General features: G+C 39.4%; 1 protein-coding gene across 6 annotated transcripts in view; it reads right to left on the minus strand.

Annotated features, from left to right (window-relative positions):
- Positions 1-20,006, minus strand: part of GLI3 (GLI family zinc finger 3) — a 211,790-nt gene that overhangs the window by 51,108 nt on the left and 140,676 nt on the right. For all 6 annotated transcript variants that reach the window (NM_001271903.3, XM_015281558.4, NM_001398311.1 and 3 more), the window contains 2 exons: positions 14,956-15,102; positions 7,008-7,209 (listed from right to left, as the gene is read on the minus strand). In NM_001271903.3, coding sequence (NP_001258832.2) covers positions 7,008-7,209; positions 14,956-15,102 — 349 coding nt within the window. The remainder of the gene's footprint in view (positions 1-7,007; positions 7,210-14,955; positions 15,103-20,006) is intronic.

Consider the following 20,006-nt stretch of genomic DNA (forward strand, 5'->3'; position numbering starts at 1 on the left):
TTTGTATTCACTTTGTAGCATTTCCCTGCCATTCAAACGTCTAGAAAAAGGATATAAAACGAAGCTATTATGGAATGGTCAAGCATTATATACATATATATTTTTTTTTTCAGATGAACTGTACATAGGTACAAGACCACAGAGAATAAAGCCCTGTGCTACCCATATGTGACAGTGCCTAGTTACAACAGAACCAGTTTCAGTGGGATTACACTTGGTCTGAATTTGAATCTATCTGAACTGCAATTACACCTTCATTTACAACATGCTATTCTGAGACCTCTTCATGCAAGAAAAGCCTTCACTTAAAGTCAGCTTTGCATCTCACTTAGACCCCAATAAGAAAGATAATAAAATGCAAAGCACTTTTAGTTCCAAAAGAAATAACATACTTTATATCTGGTACATCCTACTGAACAGAGCTTCAGGCAAAACACTGCCAAATATATTTTGCTCTACTTGTTCTACTCTGAACATGCAGATTACATGGTTCAGTTCATTAAGCAGCATTTGTGTTCAACACAGATTCAATAGTCAAAACACATGAATACTTAAATCTTACAATCTAAAATAGAAATCATAGACAAGAATTAAGCAGTCTTTTTTTTTTTTTTTTTTAAATAAAAGTTAGATATGAATTCTCAGGTGGTGTCTTCTGTTTTTCATTGTAATTGTCAACAATCCAGCAATGTTCAAGATCGTGCTGGATGGGGCCCCAAGCAGTCTGACCTAGAGGGTGATCTAAGTAATTCTATGATTCTACAAACAGAGGTAAGCAATGAAAAAACAAAAACCATACCTTTGACAAAATTATTTTGAGGAATATGGTGAAGAGTAAAGTGTTATTTATAGAGCTAGATATGCTAGATGAACAAGCAACACAACAAATATATAGTGACATTTAAGGGGAAAGTCTGAACTAGTCAGACACTGTCTCTAAGCCACTGAGGCACTGAGTCACTGAGTCAGTTCATGAGGATCAGTGCAGAATTCAGTGTAAGAATGAAAATTTGCTCAACATGAAACTATGGCAAAAACATGTTAAGACAAATAAATAGAAAGAAATAGAGAAGACACAAAACCACGGTGCACTTGAATTGCAGGTCCTCTTCTAGAATATTATTGCATGTTGTAGAGGTAGTCCGTCAGAGAGGACTGGCAGAAATGACAATACAAGAAGTCTTTGAAGAGCAGACTGAAAACCATTTGCCTCAGAAAGGAGATGAATACAAGGAGATATAATAAGAATGCATAAAATATTGAATAAAGAAGGAAGGCTGAGAACATGAAGGCTCCCTGTCTTATAACTACACAATGTTCTGTTAAATTCAAAAATTGGATAAGTTAAACTTGATAAAAGGATACTTTTATATATATATATATATGTATATATATATGTATATATATATATAGTGCATAATCAGACTATTCAGCTTTCTGTTGAAGTTATTTTCATTTTGTCACACAAAAAACTTTTTACTTTCAACTGTGTATCTTAACTGTGTTTATTTTTCACCTCACTCTTCTCTTTGTGTTTGCTAAGAGAAATTAATACATTGTCACTTGTCTGTAGCTATAAAGCAGTTCAGTGGAGGGCACTGGCTACCCCAAAAGGTCTGCATGAGGTGCTTATATGACAGGAGGAAATCATTAAGAATCTAATACCTGCATACAGGAAAGATCACGCTTCCCAGGTGATGCTAATCCACTAATGCCTAAGCTCCCCTCACAAATCTGGCTATCTATCTCTTTCTAGCACTCTTGGCAAATGCATCCTCAATACCATTCCCCTGATGTTCAGCTTCAGATCAAAGTGATAGGAGCCAATACAACCAGGATCTGGCTGTAATTAACCATGCTGCATAATCTCTCCTTCCCATTCTCATGACATCAGGGATGCAGGGGAAGAATCTGGGAGGAAAAAAAAAAAAGTGCTGCTGTGCTTTTTCAGTTTCTTTCAGACCTCAGAGGAGATCCCAAAGGGCTCCCATGGTCATAACAAACTGATTCTTACGACGTTATGAGATAGCTAAGGCATATTCTCAGGTACATCTGCACACATAGAAAGAAAATATCTTGTCCTAGGCAGAACTGCATTGAATTTAAACACTGTAGCTGACAAGGAGTTCAGCTCATTTTCTAAAAACTTTGTACACTTAATATCATAGGACTTCCATGGGACTAAAAAAATACAGGAGTTCTGAATTTCTGATCATATAGAACAAGAAGTCCCAACCTTCTGCGTTTATTAAAGATCAGCTAATCTTTTGTAAACGTTTTGAACTGTTACCCTTAATATCATGGGTAATGATTACCCCCTCTATATTCACTCTAGGCCACACTGCCTCTTAAAAAAGAAGTGCCAGTGAAGTGCAAAGTCTAATAATTGTTACAGGTAGCAGATTTAACATGTAAGCACATCCTAACAAAAGATGAATAGCAGGGGTGCAGGACTGAAGCAGGTAACCAAATGAGTAACTGTCAAATGAAGGATTATATCCTCATTTGATGCTGTTTCATATACCTCCTTTCGGCACAATCCTTCCCAGCTAATACCTAAACCAGGTTTTTTCAAATGCACAAAGTAGAAGCTCTACCTTGTGTGTTAAAGGAGGTCCACTATTAGCTGCCAGCAGGAGCAACATCTTCTTTTCAAGTACTCAGCCCATAGTCAGGATACAGAATTACACTGCCAGCTGACAATGACAAAGCGCCCGCCAAGCCAAGCCCTATCTGGATTGTGCTAAACTATTATTTATTATTCTAACTGAAGTAGTACCCACATCAAGGACCAGAGCCCTTTTAATGCTTGGCTATGTAAAAACACAGCCCAAAATGCATCTCTTTTCATGTGAATTCATCTTAAGCATCCCACAGTGCTCATACAGAGGGTCCAAGGCCACAAAGCTGTTTGAAACATGGTATGTAATCTTTGAGCCAATGAAAAGACCAACCAGGTCCCTGGAAATACTTTCTTAACACAAGTAGCACCTCTGAAACGAAGTAGGCTCAAAGGACACTGAGACTCCAAAAACAAGCATGCCCGAACTAAACCTGACTGCACTCTCTTGCTCTCACTCATCAGTGTTTAATTATTTGACCACGTACCTCTTCTTTCCTTGCCCCATCAGGATTCCCATCTCATTCAGGGCACAAGACACACAATACTCCTGAATGATAAATACTGGTATTATTCTTCTTGCCCAGGGTATTGCCCATAGGTGTTCCTTCCACCATATTTCAACTTTCTGTGAATACATAGTACTGATACCTCCCCGGGCTCCTTGCTGTGCTCATTTCTGTAGAATCTAAATACTTCACAAAACATTAATGCTATCAGCCTCTCTCTAAGGCGAAGGGGAAGGACTCCTGTTTGCACACAAATCAGCACTTTCTCACAAAAGAAGCACTAAGGATAAGAAGTGTCACTCATTGCAGTTGCCCAGTTTCAGATATGGAAGCCTGATCTCCTGGGTTAATTAACAGAACACTGCATATTAAATTTTCAAAATAGCCATCAGCAGCCATGGCTGTGGGCACTCAGCTTCTCCAAAAGAGTGCCTCCAGAAAATAAACTGTATGAGCCTGGTGGTCACTTTTGACTAGTGCAGCTTGCCCAGCATCAGGCTGGGATTGTTGCGAGAGTAGGGTCTGCTCTCCATGCAGCAACCAACCAGGTTAACAGACTCCCTCCTCTTTCACAGCTGCCTGAGAAAGCTGAGGCAGAGCCTGCAGCTCTGACTGACCCAGAGAGAAGGCTCAGTTGGTGCACTGAAGCAGACAAACAAAACTACACAAACCTAAAATTAAATAAGGTATCAATGCACAATCACAAGGGGGCAGTACCTTCACTCTCATTAATGACTGGCTTCTGCATGCCTTATTTTGCAGCTTTTCTAGTGCAAAATTACTTTGTGTGTTACATGAAAGCATTTTGTCCCAGCGTGTTCAGCCTGGACAGATCCTGGTCTGGCTCCTGGCTCTTCTGAAAACTGCTTTCTTTTTCATGTTCAAGGAAGGCTGTTATGGTTGGGCAGACAACTTTGACTCCAAAAACTTCCCAAGGAGATTCCAGATTAACAACAGCTGCTGTTGCAGGGGAAAGTCCTCCTTCCTTTCTGTGCGCCCCAGACTGGAACACTTCAAATTCTTAGTAAACATCTATTTAATACATGCTAATAGAAAGCTCCTAAGGGCTTATCGCTTGGCTGAACGGGATAACTTCCCAGGAACAGCAAAGACCATATCTGTAGTATTTAGATGACATCCCTGGCAAATTTTAGCGTCTCAGAGAAAATGGTAGCAAAAACCCTTTTACTACGTACAAGAAAGCCTGTTTACCTCTAACTTCATTATTAGGAAATTAACAATTTTGCTGGCATTTTTGTAAAAATTCAGCCTAAAATATGTATCTGCCATGAAAAATTCCTGCCAAGTGTAAATGACCCGTGCTAAGTTAGAAGTGATTGGAAACACGATCTGAAAGTAGGACTGTGTAGCGTTTACTTAAGGATACCAACATTTCCTAAAATACAAATCCTTCCCATCTTGGAATACTAACTACTGATTGGCCTGCTGAACTATACCTGCTGAACTTTCCTCCTGTAACTCCTATGAGATTTACTTGCAAGTTCCCAGAATTTTACTCTAGGAAAAAGGTTTTTTTTTCCTGCAAGTTTTTCTACATTTTGATCACTACTGCAGACAGCATATTAAACAGGATGAACAATGATTTAATTTAGTACAGCAGTTCTTGCACTGATGCATTATTTACAAGACAGTGGTTTGCAATAATAAGGTTTTACTGATAGCCCTGTTGCTATTTAGTCTTTGAATTTATTAAAGTAATGAAATGTGGCCTGGTTGGAATACCTTATGTTACTGTTTATGTTGGTGTAACTGTTATGTAGACATGTTCACATGAGAGAAGTTAAAGGGCATCAACAGAGGTGAGTTTCAAACGTGGGAAAAGAGGCAGCTCTCCCCTTCCCTCCTTTCCATTTGGAAGAACAGAGTGATATGTTTACCACTTTTCAAGTAGAACGTGAATATTCTTGTTAAAAAGAAGAAATTATGAACTCAAAATTGTTAGGAAATTTTGGATTATGTACACCTGGAAAATATGACCAGGGAGTGCGGAAAGCTTCTGCCAAATACAGACTCAGGTGCATAAACCTTGCTCTCCCCAGTGACAGCAGTTCACAAGACCTACTATACCAGTTAGTAAATCTTTACTTAGTCTCCGCACTTAACTTACTCCAATTCCTCAACCATCTTTGACAAAACTGTTCATCAGACTGACTTGGCAGGTATAGCCCTTAGGTTTGTGATTCAGCATATCAAAAAGATGTAATAACCATTTCCAGCTGTGGGGTACGAGTAAAAGGAGGAGAGACTAACTCCAGTGTAGAGAGTATGCCAACTTTCATGCGCTATTTGCTTCACCAAAGTTACAACCAATGGAAAGGGAAGTTAGTAACTGAAGTGCCTTCTCATCTTAATGACAATGGGATAGTACACCTTCATGCAGCCAAAATATGTAACAGATGTGGTCCAAAACTGCTGTCTGCTACCGATATAAATCATATTCCACATTCAGAAGCTTGATAACTGGAGCTGTGGCTACAAATGTCATAGAGCAGTACTGCAGAGCTATGACAGCATACCTGTGAAGTACTACACAGCTACTCAAGCAAATCAGGGCTATGAGGCAGGGCTATTCAAAAGAAGTACTGTAAATAAAAACAAAATAAACAAAAACAGTACTTATGCTAATACCAAATATTTATAGTTCTGTCACTTTCAAAGTTTAGCAGGCTCAGGTTTTCCAGTACACTACACTAGCTGCATGCTCCATTTTCTCCAGTAGTGCAAATTCCCATAGCCTTTTTTTTTTTTTTTTTTAAGTTTTAAGTGTGTCATTTATGCTGGAAAGGCATGTTTGAGCCTTGCCAAAAATGGGTCTTTCAGATCTCAAGAAATTGCTGTGAAGACTTGCTCCTTTTCCTCGTTCCAAGTTGAAGGTGGAGGGTGTTCTTAAGTCAGGGATCAGAAGCATTCTTTGTTCGAGAGCCATAAATACAAAATGAGTATTTTCTAAGACACTGGAGAAGTAAAGGATTTTTTTCTGGAATACCAAAGGAACTTTTCTCAGTTAATATACAGCAGTGTCATACATGCAAGCATGCTCCGCAGCCACATCTCCATTTTTAAAGTTGCTTTTCCTCATTTTCTTCCACTCTCATTTTTTGGCACTTTTACTTTTGTTCCATCTCTCTGTGCTCTTCTTGCTTCCCATTTTTTTCCCTGCAATGTACAATTTCTCCCTACCTTGTCTTTTGCTACTCTGCTCTTCTGCCTTCAGAGCAAGCATTTTCAGCTGTTTTTTTGCACTAGAAGTGAAGTGGCCAAGTGAAAATCACCGCATTTCTAATTATGAGAGATGGTAACAGTACTCTCTTGGTAGAAAAAAAGATAATTCAGCCACAGAAAGTCTAATAAAACATGAAAAAACTTGAATATTGATGCCAAGAAATTCTAGTAAACTGTTTTAATTGAATAGCACCACATCTGTGCTTTAATCTCTGATGATTGTAATGTAGGAACATTTCACTGTCTTTTATCTACATGGACAGAAGAACATGGGACACCTAAGTCACAAACCTATCCTAGACCTTCTTCTCTGACTACAGACTCCTGAGTACACACACACACACAAACACACACACCCCATTTCTGCTGGCCACATGGAGTATTATCTGGTCTGGATGACAATATACCAAAACTGTCCCTTGTGTTTACCTTTCTGAACAAGAAAAAAAAGTATTTTATATCTCATATTAGGCTCCAGTGAACAGTACAGAAGTTGCAAATACATATATACACAAAACAAAACAGTTACATAAAAATGCAAGTGTACATTCACATTTGTATGTATACATGTCTGTGTGTCCATGACATAAAAAAATAGATACATATACAATATACATAGAAAACACTGTTCTTACCTTATTGCGCTTGCAGATAAGTGGCCATAAGAACCACTGGCTGACGAACTGCTACGAGAATTATTGAGAATTGTGACCAAGGAATTTGGAGATGTCCGTATCATGGTCTGAAGGTCAAAGCTGTGATCAGATAGGGGGGATATAGACAACGTACGCTTTCGGCTTGGTCTAGCTGATAATCTTGGACTCGGAAACCTGGTGCCTGTTATGTAAACACAAATAATTATCCACCAGGATACTTAAGTTGCATTTATTTTTTATCAGTGTAAGGGAGTAAGGGAGTCACAAGACACCAACACTCTGTGATAAGCCCACTCTCTTCACTTGTGATCTACTGGCTATGATTGACGAAAATTAGGATGAAAAATCTATCTTCCTGTGGCTTACCTCAGTGGAGCTGTACTTATTAATTTGCAAGCAAAATGATAAATTGCTAAACAAAAGGAAAAGACTTTTATGAGTTATCCCTCTCATTTCTGGTGATTTATGAATCTGATGGCTTCTTAGACATTCACATCATTAATTCAACCACATGCAATGAGACAGTGGTTCAGATCTAGGCTACTAACAAACCCAAACCCACATATCTTTAATACGCACAATGAAAGCTAAAACCGTAAAAATACAGCACAGAAATGAAGCGGTAGCTTTTTCCTTTGCTGACCACACTTCTGCTGGACAATACTTGATGCGAAACTAAAAATCAGGACTGAAAATCACTATAAAGGTCAGCTATTATCAACAGAAGTTAAACTGGCATTCACAGCATTAGACTGAGAAATGGTAGGCTTTATTTGAACTCATCCAGGATCCATGATATTCTTGTGTTGGTGTGCACAGGGGTCTACAGTTTCCAGATTTCTTAAAACTAGAGATTAAGCTTTTCAAAGCAGTTAAGTGAAAGTGATAACATTCAAATAAATAAATATTACATTTCTAAATCATTTGTGCAGCTTTAAAATTCTTTAACCCTTCTGGTCTATTTTACCACATCATCTTCAACAATCCGCAGTCCTGATGGAAGACAGATCGCTTTAAATTTATTCCCTTTATTTAATTACTTTCCATCTCACTTTAGTCTAAGGAGAGAATTAGTCTCCCTCCTGTGTGCTCAACTAACTCCTTTAACAGTACTGTACCTTCTACCTTTTTAATCCCTTTAACCTGCAGTAAAGGACTGAGTCCTAACAATCCTGACAGCTAGGCTCACGCAGGTCTCTGGTTTAATGTTTACTTTACCGTTACTTCTCTCAGACTCCTTGACTTTCTCTGTAACTTACTCCAAATCAACAGGTTAGCAACCCTCCATTATGGCTCTGCTTTTCTTGATTCTTGCTCATCTCTTGGTGCTCTAGGACAACTTCTCAATGGAGTATTGCAGTTTACATGCCTAATAATAACCAGTCGAATGGACTCCAATTAGACTAATCCCAAGGACACAGCTGGATTACAATCTGCCATTATGTTTTCCTTACAAATATAAGTGTGTTGCCCTTCTTTCTGTGTACACTATCAAAGATTTTTCTCTGGTATTAAAAGCTGCCACTGCATTGCTGCTGTGCTTCTGTGATCGCATCTCTGCCTATAGTCCTTCTAATCTGTGCTGAGTTTTAGCTCACCTGCCAACACGGCTATCAATTCTTTTTGGCATTTGGTTAAGATGTTGTTTTATTTTATTTTTTAATTTTGTGTACTATCTCAGCAAGAGGCCTTAGCCTATACTGCTCAGCCTTTCGATGAATATTCATGTTCTCGATTCATCATTTAAAACTCAGGCGCAGCCATTTATTTATTCCTAGAGCTACTACACTTATTTTATGCAATCTATTTTATCCCCTTTTTACGAGCTTGCTATTGTAGTGTGCCTGCTTGATATTTCATTAGTGCTGTGCTTCATGTCCTTCGTATCTTTCAAAGGTTGAGATATTTTATTCGTGCCAAAATAAAACCCAACACTGATAAGCAGCTATAAGAAACTGCAATGTACTTAATAAGAAAATACAAGATACATGCTATGGTAAAACAAAAAACGGCACTTACATCTTTCACCCACAACTCTCATCTGCTGACTGTTCAGCTAGCATCAATTAGAACAAATCCTCTGAAGTCAACTGGGGAATGTAATTTGCCTGAGCTGAGGATACAATTGGAGTGCTTTAAAGGTGAATAAACTATGCTACCGCTGTTTTACAAGGGACTGGCTAAGCACAGCTGTTTCTGGTTAACCAGCAAGTGGAGGGAATAAGACCTGCTAGACACTCGCTGACCAGCAAAGTGAGATGTTGTTCAGACATCATGGGTGATTACCAGCTATCCTAACACTGTGCTATAATGACAGGGTTATGTAGTTAATAGCGAACATTGGCATGAATCCTCTAGCACAAACCTCACTGTGCTAGCCAGAAGGCAGCAGGCAGCACTCAGAAGAGGATAAGCACAGCTCCCACTCTTTTGATAAGCAGGAACTAGTGTAATGTATTTACAGCTGAGAGTCACTGTGCACTGCTAATGGCAGCATGTGAAAAGTTTCAAAGAGCATTTCAGTGCGTAATACTTTTTAAAAGTTACTTCTTATAAATCAGAAGTTCTGTTCTGAATCTGTACAACTACAAAGGATTTGACATTTATTTGGGAAACTCCTCAGGACCCTGCAAAATGTGAACTGATTGCTACTGATGCTGACTAGACAGGGGGTGCGTAGGTTTGATTAAAGAAGTGGAGTGGTTACTAAGAACACCAACACCTGAATATCTTTCATTTGAACTTAGACTGGGTCTGGGTGATAAAAGCCAGGGACAACACCTGGGTTTTGCTTCTTCTGTGATTAGACACTGCACCTTAATGATATATAGCCCAGGCACTGGCTGCACCACCCAGCAGTCCTTGGGCTTTGTCTTCTCCCTGAGGCGGTGCCCGGTTCTGCCCCCCACCTAGATGCAGGAATTCACCAGCACTTTCCATCTACCTGGGATGGGGCCAGTTTACTAAGGTCAAAGGGTTTCTTGTGTACAGGGGGAAATTCCTGCTTCACAGCAGGAACCAACAGCCAAGGTCAAGCAAGAATTCTACAGGATCTGACAATGGGGGAAGGAGATTCGCTTCAGGGAAGGCCATGATTTTCAGCAATAGAAATACAATTAAATGGATTTTATTTTTTTTTTCAGATCTCTGTCATTTAATTAGGTTTCACATTCTTAAAAAGTCTTAAGCATGAACTGTCCACCCACTGCACTGCAGAATGTTTGCTAAACCATTGATTTAGCATAACATCATTCTTAGCTACTCTATTACTACGAAAGGGAATAGATCGCTATTTTTACATTACTCTGAACAGTAAAACAAACTTTTCAGCCTTGCCCAGGCACTTATTTTAAACACAAACACTTCAATATTTATTTAGTAATTTGAGATGTTTGTCTGCTCTCTGTATTCTCCCACTGTAGCATTACATTCCACACTCCTTATAAAATACTTTAAAACAAAAAAATGCAGGGCCAGTGATTCATTGAAAAGTCATTTCCCACTGTGCAAGCATTGAAAAAAAAATCAGCTTTGGCAAAGCACATAAATGGAAGCCGAAAATGAAGGTTTGTTTAGGAATGTCACCATTTTGGAGTAGACATTATAGTTATAAGAAGCCAGCAGTAGATAGTAAAGACTTGAGTGTGCCAACAAAAAACCCAGCAGGTGTCAGAAGAAAAGATCTTATTCCTGGGATGGAGATCAATTCTAAAATAACAGATATCTATCTCTATCATAAATTTCAAAAATGGAATATGCCATCCAGTAAATTTGTCCATGAATTTGATTTCTGAGTCGTAGTTTTTAGCATTGCTTAATCATTCATAAGGCAATCTTCAGACATATATCATTTATTCTATCTCTTTAAATCAAATTTCATCAAACCTGTTCTATTCCCTTCAAATCAAACTTCTTAGAAGTCACCTAAAGCAATACTTTCTGTTGAACGTTATGAACATAGGACGTTCATTCTGAGTATGGAGAGACAAAACGTAATCAGAATGAGGATATTAACACTGACAGGAGATGAATCTAGAAACCTCAGGAACACCCCTACCTTCTACTAAACACCATATAAAAGCGTGGTAAAATTCACTCTCCAAGGGAAATAGGCAGACACCAAACCCAAAACCTGTGATTTTTGGAATTATCTAAGAATTTAAAAGACAGTCCTGGCATCTTTTCAGCCACAATAATGAATCACAGTTATTACTACTGTCAATATCTTCCCCGAGTTATTTTGATATTATAGTTAACATATCTGAACCTTTAAGATCAATCAAGACGATAGGAAGACCTAGTCAGGGATTCTGGCTACCAAAACAGCAGAAAAACATGTCATAGAATCATAGAATCACCCGTGCTGAAAAGGACCACAATGATCATCTGATTTCAAACCCCCTGCTATGTGCAGGGTTGCCAACCACTAGACCAGGCTGCCCAGAGCCACATCCAGCCTGGCCTTGAATGCATCCAGGGATGGGGCATCCACAACCTCCTTGGGCAACCTGTTCCAGTGCATCACCACCCTCTGTGTGAAAAACTTCCTAAACCCCCTCTGTCTTAGTTTAAAACCATTCCCCCTTGGCCTATCACTGCCACCCTCATAAACACTCATTCCCCCTCCTGTTTATATGCTTCCTTCAAGTACTGGAAGGCCACAATGAGGTCTCCCCGAAGACTTTTTCTTCTCCAAACTAAACATGCCCAGTTCCCTCAACCTTTCTTCATAGGAGAGGTGCTCCAGTGCTCTGATCATCTTAGTGGCCCTCCTCTGGACTCGTTCCAACAGCTCTGAGTCCTTCTTGTGCTGCAGGCCCCAGGCATGGACACAGTACTCCAGATGAGGCCTCACAAGAGCTGAGTAGAGGGGAACAACCACCTCCCTCTCCCTGCTGGCCACCCCTTTTTTAATGCAGCCCAGGATACAGTTGGCCTTCTGGGCTGCAAGCACACACTGCTGGCTTGTGTCAACCGAGAACACACAATCTTGGACTTATTTTCCCACAACATACACTGTAGAAAGTTCACGGACACTGAAGTTCAGAGCTTCAAGAACTTTCTACTCCTTAGGCAACATTTAACTTTGCAGTTAACTGTTTTCACTTTGAAATCAGTCTTCCAGCACAACAAAAGGCCAAAACCTGTAAACTGCATTTAAAGTGCTTTTGTGCCTAGCGTATGCTGTCGCTGGAATTATTATTTGTACTACAGGAGAGAGCAGAGATGCCAAATTACTGCGCTATATGCTGTATAAACACACAATTAAGAGACAGACTTGGACTTGCTTCACAAAATAAGAACAATATCTTGCTTGTATCTATTTTGTTGTTGTGCAGAATAAATGAGCAGCAGTCTTTGAGTGAGTTAACTTGCTCAGAATTTGGTAGCAGATAATGAGGGAAACTACCAATCTCTCATCTGTGTTCTTTGACGAGACTGAGCAAAGTTCAAAGAGTACTTTTAACGTAACTATATAAACTCCTAAAAAGAAAGACCCAAACAAATGTCACTGGTTTGCACTCATCACTATACTTAGATATCAAATGCAAACATGGTCATTGTTACCGCTGAAAAAAAAGTTTTAATATTGGCTTCCTGCTAATTGTTTTGTTCTCTTTTCTAATCTAAAACTCTGACAAAGAAGAAAGGGGTTTTCTATAGCATGATGAATGATAGGACATTCAGATTTCTACTTAATGACAATTAATTTACTGTATAACCACACAAGTTAAGATAGTTTTAATTAGTTTTTACAAAGTAAAAGGGTAACTTCATACTCTATTTAGATAAAAGCAGCTATTGCCTGACTAAACACATTCTCATCAAATACAGAAGGTGAGCTGAGTGACCTTCGTAGGATTGGTTCTTATTTTAATTCTCTATTTACTGTTTAAAAATAACCCATTTGCATAATACCATTACACATTTTTTTGTCTTTAACTCTGAAATAATCCCTAATTGAAAAGTTGCTGCTATAATGAACTACAAATGTGTGATCTTAATTTTTAAAAGCAAACACAAAACAAATTAAAGAGCACATTTCAAATACATTGCAGCTAAAGCTGCGGACAACAAACATTCATGTTAGAGCAAGTGCTTAGGTACATGTTATGACTGGATTGAAGTTATGGGCAAAGGTCAATATGCTTCCCTTTCTATAAGAAGGGGAAGTGATAATAGGCTCTGGGATGCAAAACTGTAATTCTATGGAGATTACAGCAGATACAATCTCTACTCACACATCAAGGTCCTTAGTGGAAGTGCCACTATTTGTATGAGTACTGCAATGTCTTCTGATTTTCTTAGATTTTCTAGCATACATCTGTCCATCTTTCTTTAGACTGGACAGGTCCATTAAATTATGCCTGCCTCTACGTAAGTAGTACGGAACTGCTTAACTGCATGCATTCAGAAACTCCATCCTCGTAGGAACTAAAAACATTGCAAGTACAAAACACCTCTTCAATGAACTTCGACTTCAATGAAGTAATGTCCATTTATAAATCTGGGGATTTTTCCTTGCAACTGAAGACAGCAACAGATTTATATTACCTAAACTATGCAAAAAATAGTTTCCATTCTGCAAGATATTAATATGCATCAAAAGCATTAACAGTGTACCTTGTTCATCCTTATTCCTCTTAAAATACAAACCAGAAAATATCAATTTCTTAAGCTTTTAAGCACTGAAACCTGCACATTAATTTCTGGTCCATACACCATGTGTGGGTTTATAATGTTCCTGAAGTGGGTTCAAGGTATTTTACTTTACTGTACAATCACTGCACACAACCAGTGCCATATATGCACACTATCAGTGCAGTATGAGATTGATAAAATAAACTGGATTAAAAAGTCTTTCACTATCAAGATACTGCAATCAAAATAGTTTGTCTCAGCCAGTTCCATGGCAGTCTGTCATGTCTCAATCTTGTAAAGATTGCTGGTCAGTCAATTATTTCATGCTCCCAGGCATGTTTTCTGAGTGGTAGCTAACTATATTTCCGTGTTTTCAGAGAAGAACCTCCTAACTCCCACACTCCTTGGATCAGCAAGCATAGCAAGCAGTCAACAGTGGGATACAAGTGAGAAGAAACCACAGGCTAACAAAGATTTTAAAAAGCTGTGGGACAATTGGACAACAAGGTGGTGTAATGCTATTGTACTGCTCTGTACAAGTGAGCATGAGTCATGAGTGCTTGATTTCTTGTCACCATTTTTTATTTCTCTTCTGGAAGGAACTGATTTCATCCCAATAAGCATGCAAGCATCTTCTAAATACTCTGCATTACCCTTCTGGTTGATCAAAATAAGTGGCAGCAAGCAATTTGGAATAGGACACTCTCTTTTCCTCCTTCACCAGAGAGGAGACTGATTAAAGATCTGAAAGATGCTGAAGTGGGTATAGAAGGCTCTTAATATTAGGGAAAACTAAGTCAAGACCCTTAAGAATTCAGCAATCTGCTTCATCTTAGAAGCAGTCTCAAAGTCTATCAGTCTATGATACATAACTTGTAAGCATGTTAGCTCTCTAAAAACGAGGGGAACAAGCTCTCCTAATGGAAAAAATATAAGCAAACCCTTTATTAATAGAAAGCTCATAAGAGCAAATACTTACCCTAATGATGAAAGTAAGTTACTGACTGTGAATAGAAAAGGACCTTTTTGAAAGCACTCAAGCCGTAGAGGAAATAAAATTTACAACCTACATTCAGGAGCAGTCCCGTTCCTGTCCACGCTTTCTTTCAAAGTTTACTTTCAGACTTAATGTAACCCTTGCTTATCTGGCAACCAATGTTCAGGTCCTCCAGCTTCACCGGAGACTTATGTTGATTCCTGCATGGAGACCTTTTGGGCCAGACCAGGAATGATCCATATGGTTCCCTTTGCAGGACTATCATTATTTCTAGAAAATGTCACTTACTATCCATGGCGTGAAGATATTCCATATGAAGAGCACCAGCTCCAGCAGTGGCAGCTGAAGGAATGATGTCTGCGTAAGGGCTGCGCTGGCCTGCCAACAGAGCCATCTGATGATAATATTCAGCTGGACTGACGCCAGCATGGGGAGCTAAAAACACAACATAAAAAGCAGTGTTAATGACGTAAGGTAAATGTAAAGGAAAGTTTTATCATATTGCTGGCTTCTCTGGCTATTAAAACAGCTTGTTTATTTTGTAATGTAATGCAACATCTGCAGTATGCCACCGCTGGTCAGTGTATTACAATCAACGATACTGCAAAGACACCATTCAAAAAAACAGAACGGCATAAAGTATTAATGAGCTCTGTGACCTCATTTTCTTATATTTATTATGAATTGACTCAAAAAGTGACAGGTCGACAGCAATGTCAGCTAGTATATGATTTATTTAGTCACATAAAAAGCTAACCACATGAAGGAAAACCTTGTTAGCAGTTTTATTCGCATTTACCTCATCCTTGGCTCAGAGGAATCCATCCCTAAGGTAACAATATGGCTCAACTTCAATAACCATTCAAGTGTCTGGAGTCTGTTTGGAGGACCAGAAGAATTACACTCACTGTGACAGTGTTCATATAAGTTTAAGAGAAAAAAGGACAAAGTATGCCTTCAGGACAAATATCTGTTGTCCACGTACAGTGGCAGGTCTTTTTTGGAGGACAAGCTGAAGTCGGTGAATGCCTGCATCCCATCCTTCAAAATTCATACATAAGTATTTTTTACTTAACATAAAAACACTTTTGCTGAGTCAGAGCCTCGGACAAGATAGGCTCTACATCGTGTTAGCACAGTGCACAGCACAGTGATGCAGACCTCTGACAGTGACTTGTATTAGCCCTTCTCTCCTGTAAGAATGATGTATGAGCTTTCTGTTCCCTTGTAGTTTTCATGTATACCATCAACTAATGGGCAATTATGGACAAACACAAAAATCCATGTCATTTTAATATCACCTTATTTCAGCAGCCTTCTACAGAGGGTCATTTCACAGGGTTCTGTGAGAAGTGCTCATAAAATGAGCAATTCTGACTGTCACATTATGCAGACTTTCTCTTCAATCTCTGTTTGTCCCACTTGCAGAACAGCTAAAAGTTCCTTTCATGTGCTCACCAGAAGGTGGTAATTCAGCACATAAATGTGCCTAAAAAACTTCTTTTAAGTTACGGGGTGCACAACAACAGATAGATCATATATTCTTCCATATTAATTCATAACATTCCATTGTATCTACTAAGATTTTTTTTTAATCCTAGTAAGAAAATCCTGAAAGGAAACAGAATTTCAAGCTTGAATTTTGTGGATTACTGACTTACCTGAATATTCTTTCTTACACGGTATTACAAAAATAGGATAATTTATGCTTACATTAGAGAACTGGATTCCAAATTCCAACTTCAGAGGCAAAGTATCGACATTAGTACTAAAACAAGGAAAATACTGGAATCTGGAGAAGAGCTAATTCAATAGCCACACTTCCAAATTATGTTACCTGCCTTTACTTTTCTCTACTTACTCTCTACAAAGAGAATGGAAGAAAGTGTTCTTGATGTTATAATGTAAAACATAAACAACTTCAGGAAAGGTTCAAAAAATAAAAGTACACTGAACAAGAACAGAAATGGCATAAAAACTGAGCTGAGAAAAATTATAGATTGTCAGTACTTTTTCCAAATTACAAGTTGATTTTTAAATTCAACATCATCTACCTCATCCACCAACACTTTCTGTGAAATGACAAGAAAAACATTCAAACCAAATCTCAAAAGAAGAGTAACTCACACTGAATCACTAATTTTAAAGTTTTACAGTAGCAGGCAACCACCATATCTTTCCAGACACACTTAACATACTTCCTGAGCTTTCTGACATAAGCGTCTGGGTTAACTAACAATAACATTGGCTGCAAAATTTAAAATGAACTGCTGCAGAAAACATAGCAAGCTCATAATTGCATTAGTAAGTGTTCCATATGCTGAGAAATGCTCTGGTGCTCTTTAAAAATCATTCCTTACCTTCTTCAAACATAAAAAATTACCCTAATAAATGATGTATCGCATGAAGGGTAAATGAAGGGTAAACTGGGAAGGACCGCAGCACTGAATTTTCTTCTGTTTATTCCTGGGTAGCTTCAGCTTTGTTTCTGTCATTTTACAAGAGGAGTAATCTGCTTCTGTGCTTCTGCATTTGTGGACATTCGCTGAGCTTCATTTCAGCACTCACACAACAGTAATAATTGGTTCAGTCCTTAGCCCTGCCTTGAACACTTGCATTGTTCAGAGGAATCTTTAGCCAATGCCAGCCCACCTGTTCTGCTGAGCAAGTGAAGTGACAAGGTACATGATACTCTACCATCACTGCTGCCATGGCAGTCATTAATTACATCTGGCAAGACTTGTGGTGAACATGAAACTGCTCTTAGTTATGTTACGGATTGTTTTGGCTCCTAGCCATCCCCAGATCTGAGTCAACAGACTGAGCCCAGTAGTACACTGACCTAATCATACTGGCCTAAAGCAATTAGGGTTGAAAGGGAAATCTTGGTATGACTTTCAGGAAAACAGTAACAACTTCAAAGTTGTCAAATTTGAAATGCTATACAACGTAAGCCATGATATCCATTATGTTAATAGTACTTTATGTATGTGTCTCCCTTTAAACCATAGGATTTTTAATTTCCATTGTAGTAGTGTCCAAGCCATATTTTGGACTATCTGATCCCAAGAACCTACATCGGAAAAAAAAGCTATTTTATTGCCTATCTCATCAACCAGAAGACAAACTACGGATTTCAGGGAATAGATTTAACAGTTTTTCTATAAGCATGTTGCTCTACTAAAACTCATGAACAAGGAAAAAAGCTTTAGCTAGTATGTGTAGCTTGTACTAATGAAAAGCTAAACTTGTGTAAAGTGTCAGTAACCAAAGGATTCATGAGCACTAACTCAATCCACGTTGTGCACATCTAAGTGTCTCCTGCCTTCTGAATGCCCCTGGGTACCCAAGGCATCTACACAAGCCATGGAGATATGAGACAGACCTTAAAGGATAAAACAGCCTTTATCCGGTGGCAGCTGGAGTCAAGGTAAGATACTCCAGAGACATCAACCGACACCAAACACCTGATCTGTAGACAAGTGAGTCTACACCATTGTAGCTGTCATGGAATCACAGAACTGTAGGGGCTGGAAGGGTCCTCTAGAGAACATTGAGTCCAACCCCCCTGCAAAGCAGGCTTCCTACAGCAGGCTGCACAGGTAGGTATCCAAACAGGTCTTGAGTATCTCCAGAGAAGGAGAATCCACAACCTCCCTGGGCAGACCATTCCAGTGCTCTGTCACCCTCACCATGAAGAAGTTCTTTCGTGTATTGGTGTGGAACTTCCTATGCTCCAGTTTATGGCCATTTCCCCTTGTCCTGTCTCCATAGACCACTGAAAAGAGATTGGCCGTGTCCCTTTGTCTCCCACACTTATAATACCTATAAACATTAATCAGAAATCCTCTCAGACTCAAGGCTGAACAGATCCTGGTCACCCAGTCTTTCCTCACAGCGGAGATGCTCCAGGCCCTTTATCATCTTTGTGGCCTTCTGCTGGACTCTCTCCAAAAGATCCCTGTCTTTCTTGTACTGGAGAGCCCAGAACTGGATACAGTACTCCAGGAGAGGCATGACCAGGGCAGAGTAGAGGGGGAGGATCAGTTCCCTTGACCTGCTGGCCACTGTCCTTTTAATGCACTCCAGGATCCCACTGGCCTTCTTGGCCACAAGGGCACACTACTGGCTCACCACCATCCTGTTGTCTACCAGGACCCCCAGGCCCTTCTCCACAGAGCTCTTCTCCAGCAGGCCACCCCCTAACCTGTATCGATACATGTATCAGTATTATTCCTTCCCAGGTGCAGGACTCTACACTTGCTTTTGTTAAACCTCATCTGGTTTCTTCCTGACCAGCTCTCCAGCCTGTCCACATCCTGATGAATGGCAGCACAGCCTTCCGGTGTGTCAGACACTCCTCCCAGCTTTGAATCGTCAGCATACTTGCTGAGGGTGGACACTATCCCCTTGTCAAGGTCAATGATGAAGATACTGAACAAGACCAGACCCAGCATTGACCCCTGGGGAACACTGCTAGTCACAGGTCTCCAAATGGACTCTGTATGGCTCATCACCACCCTCTGAGTTCAGCCAGTCAGCCAGTTCACAACTCACTTCACCGTCCCCTCATCTATCCCGCACTTTATTGGCTTCGTTATCAGGATGTCACGGGAGACAGCATAAAAAGCCTTGCTGAAGTCAAGGTAGACAACATCCACTGCTCTCCCCCCATCTTTCCAGCCAGTGACACCATCACAGAAGGCTGCGAGGTTGGTCAAGCATGATTTTCCCTTGGTGAATCCACGCTGACTACTGCTGATAACTTTCTTCTATTCCAATTGCTTGGAGATGGCATCCAGAACAAGTTGTTCCACTGCCCTTCCAGGAAGAGAGGTGAGACTGACTGGCCAGTATTTTCCCAGACTTACGACTGAGATTCAGATTCAGCTAGTAAAATCTAAATGCTTGCTTTTAGGTGAGCTGAACAGTTGTCTAAGGCTCCACACACTGCATTACCTGCATCTCACTGGATGTGAGACAGCGAAACTGTAATGGCAAAATTACAATAATTTTTTCAAAATATTTTCTAACATAACAGATGCATTATGTTTGTCCTATATCAGAAGTTCCAGAACTCCCTGAGTAAAAACATGTATTTCTGAGCATCCAAATTGTTAGTTCAAAATACATATGTTTAAGTTTTAAGATAATATCTGGGTTAAAATTAGAAGTGTGGAATTAGTAAGGTTTCATGCAACATCAGAAGTGCTGCTAGAAAAGCCCTATGTGCATGCCATATAACTTGACTGACAATAGGTCATTAAAATTTATTCTCATAAGAATATGTGCCCATAACTAATGGATTAACTGTAAAGGTATATGTTCTTGTAAGTGAG

This window comes from Gallus gallus, chromosome 2, assembly GCF_016699485.2.
Source record: "Gallus gallus isolate bGalGal1 chromosome 2, bGalGal1.mat.broiler.GRCg7b, whole genome shotgun sequence".
NCBI classification, from domain to species: Eukaryota; Metazoa; Chordata; class Aves; order Galliformes; family Phasianidae; genus Gallus; species Gallus gallus.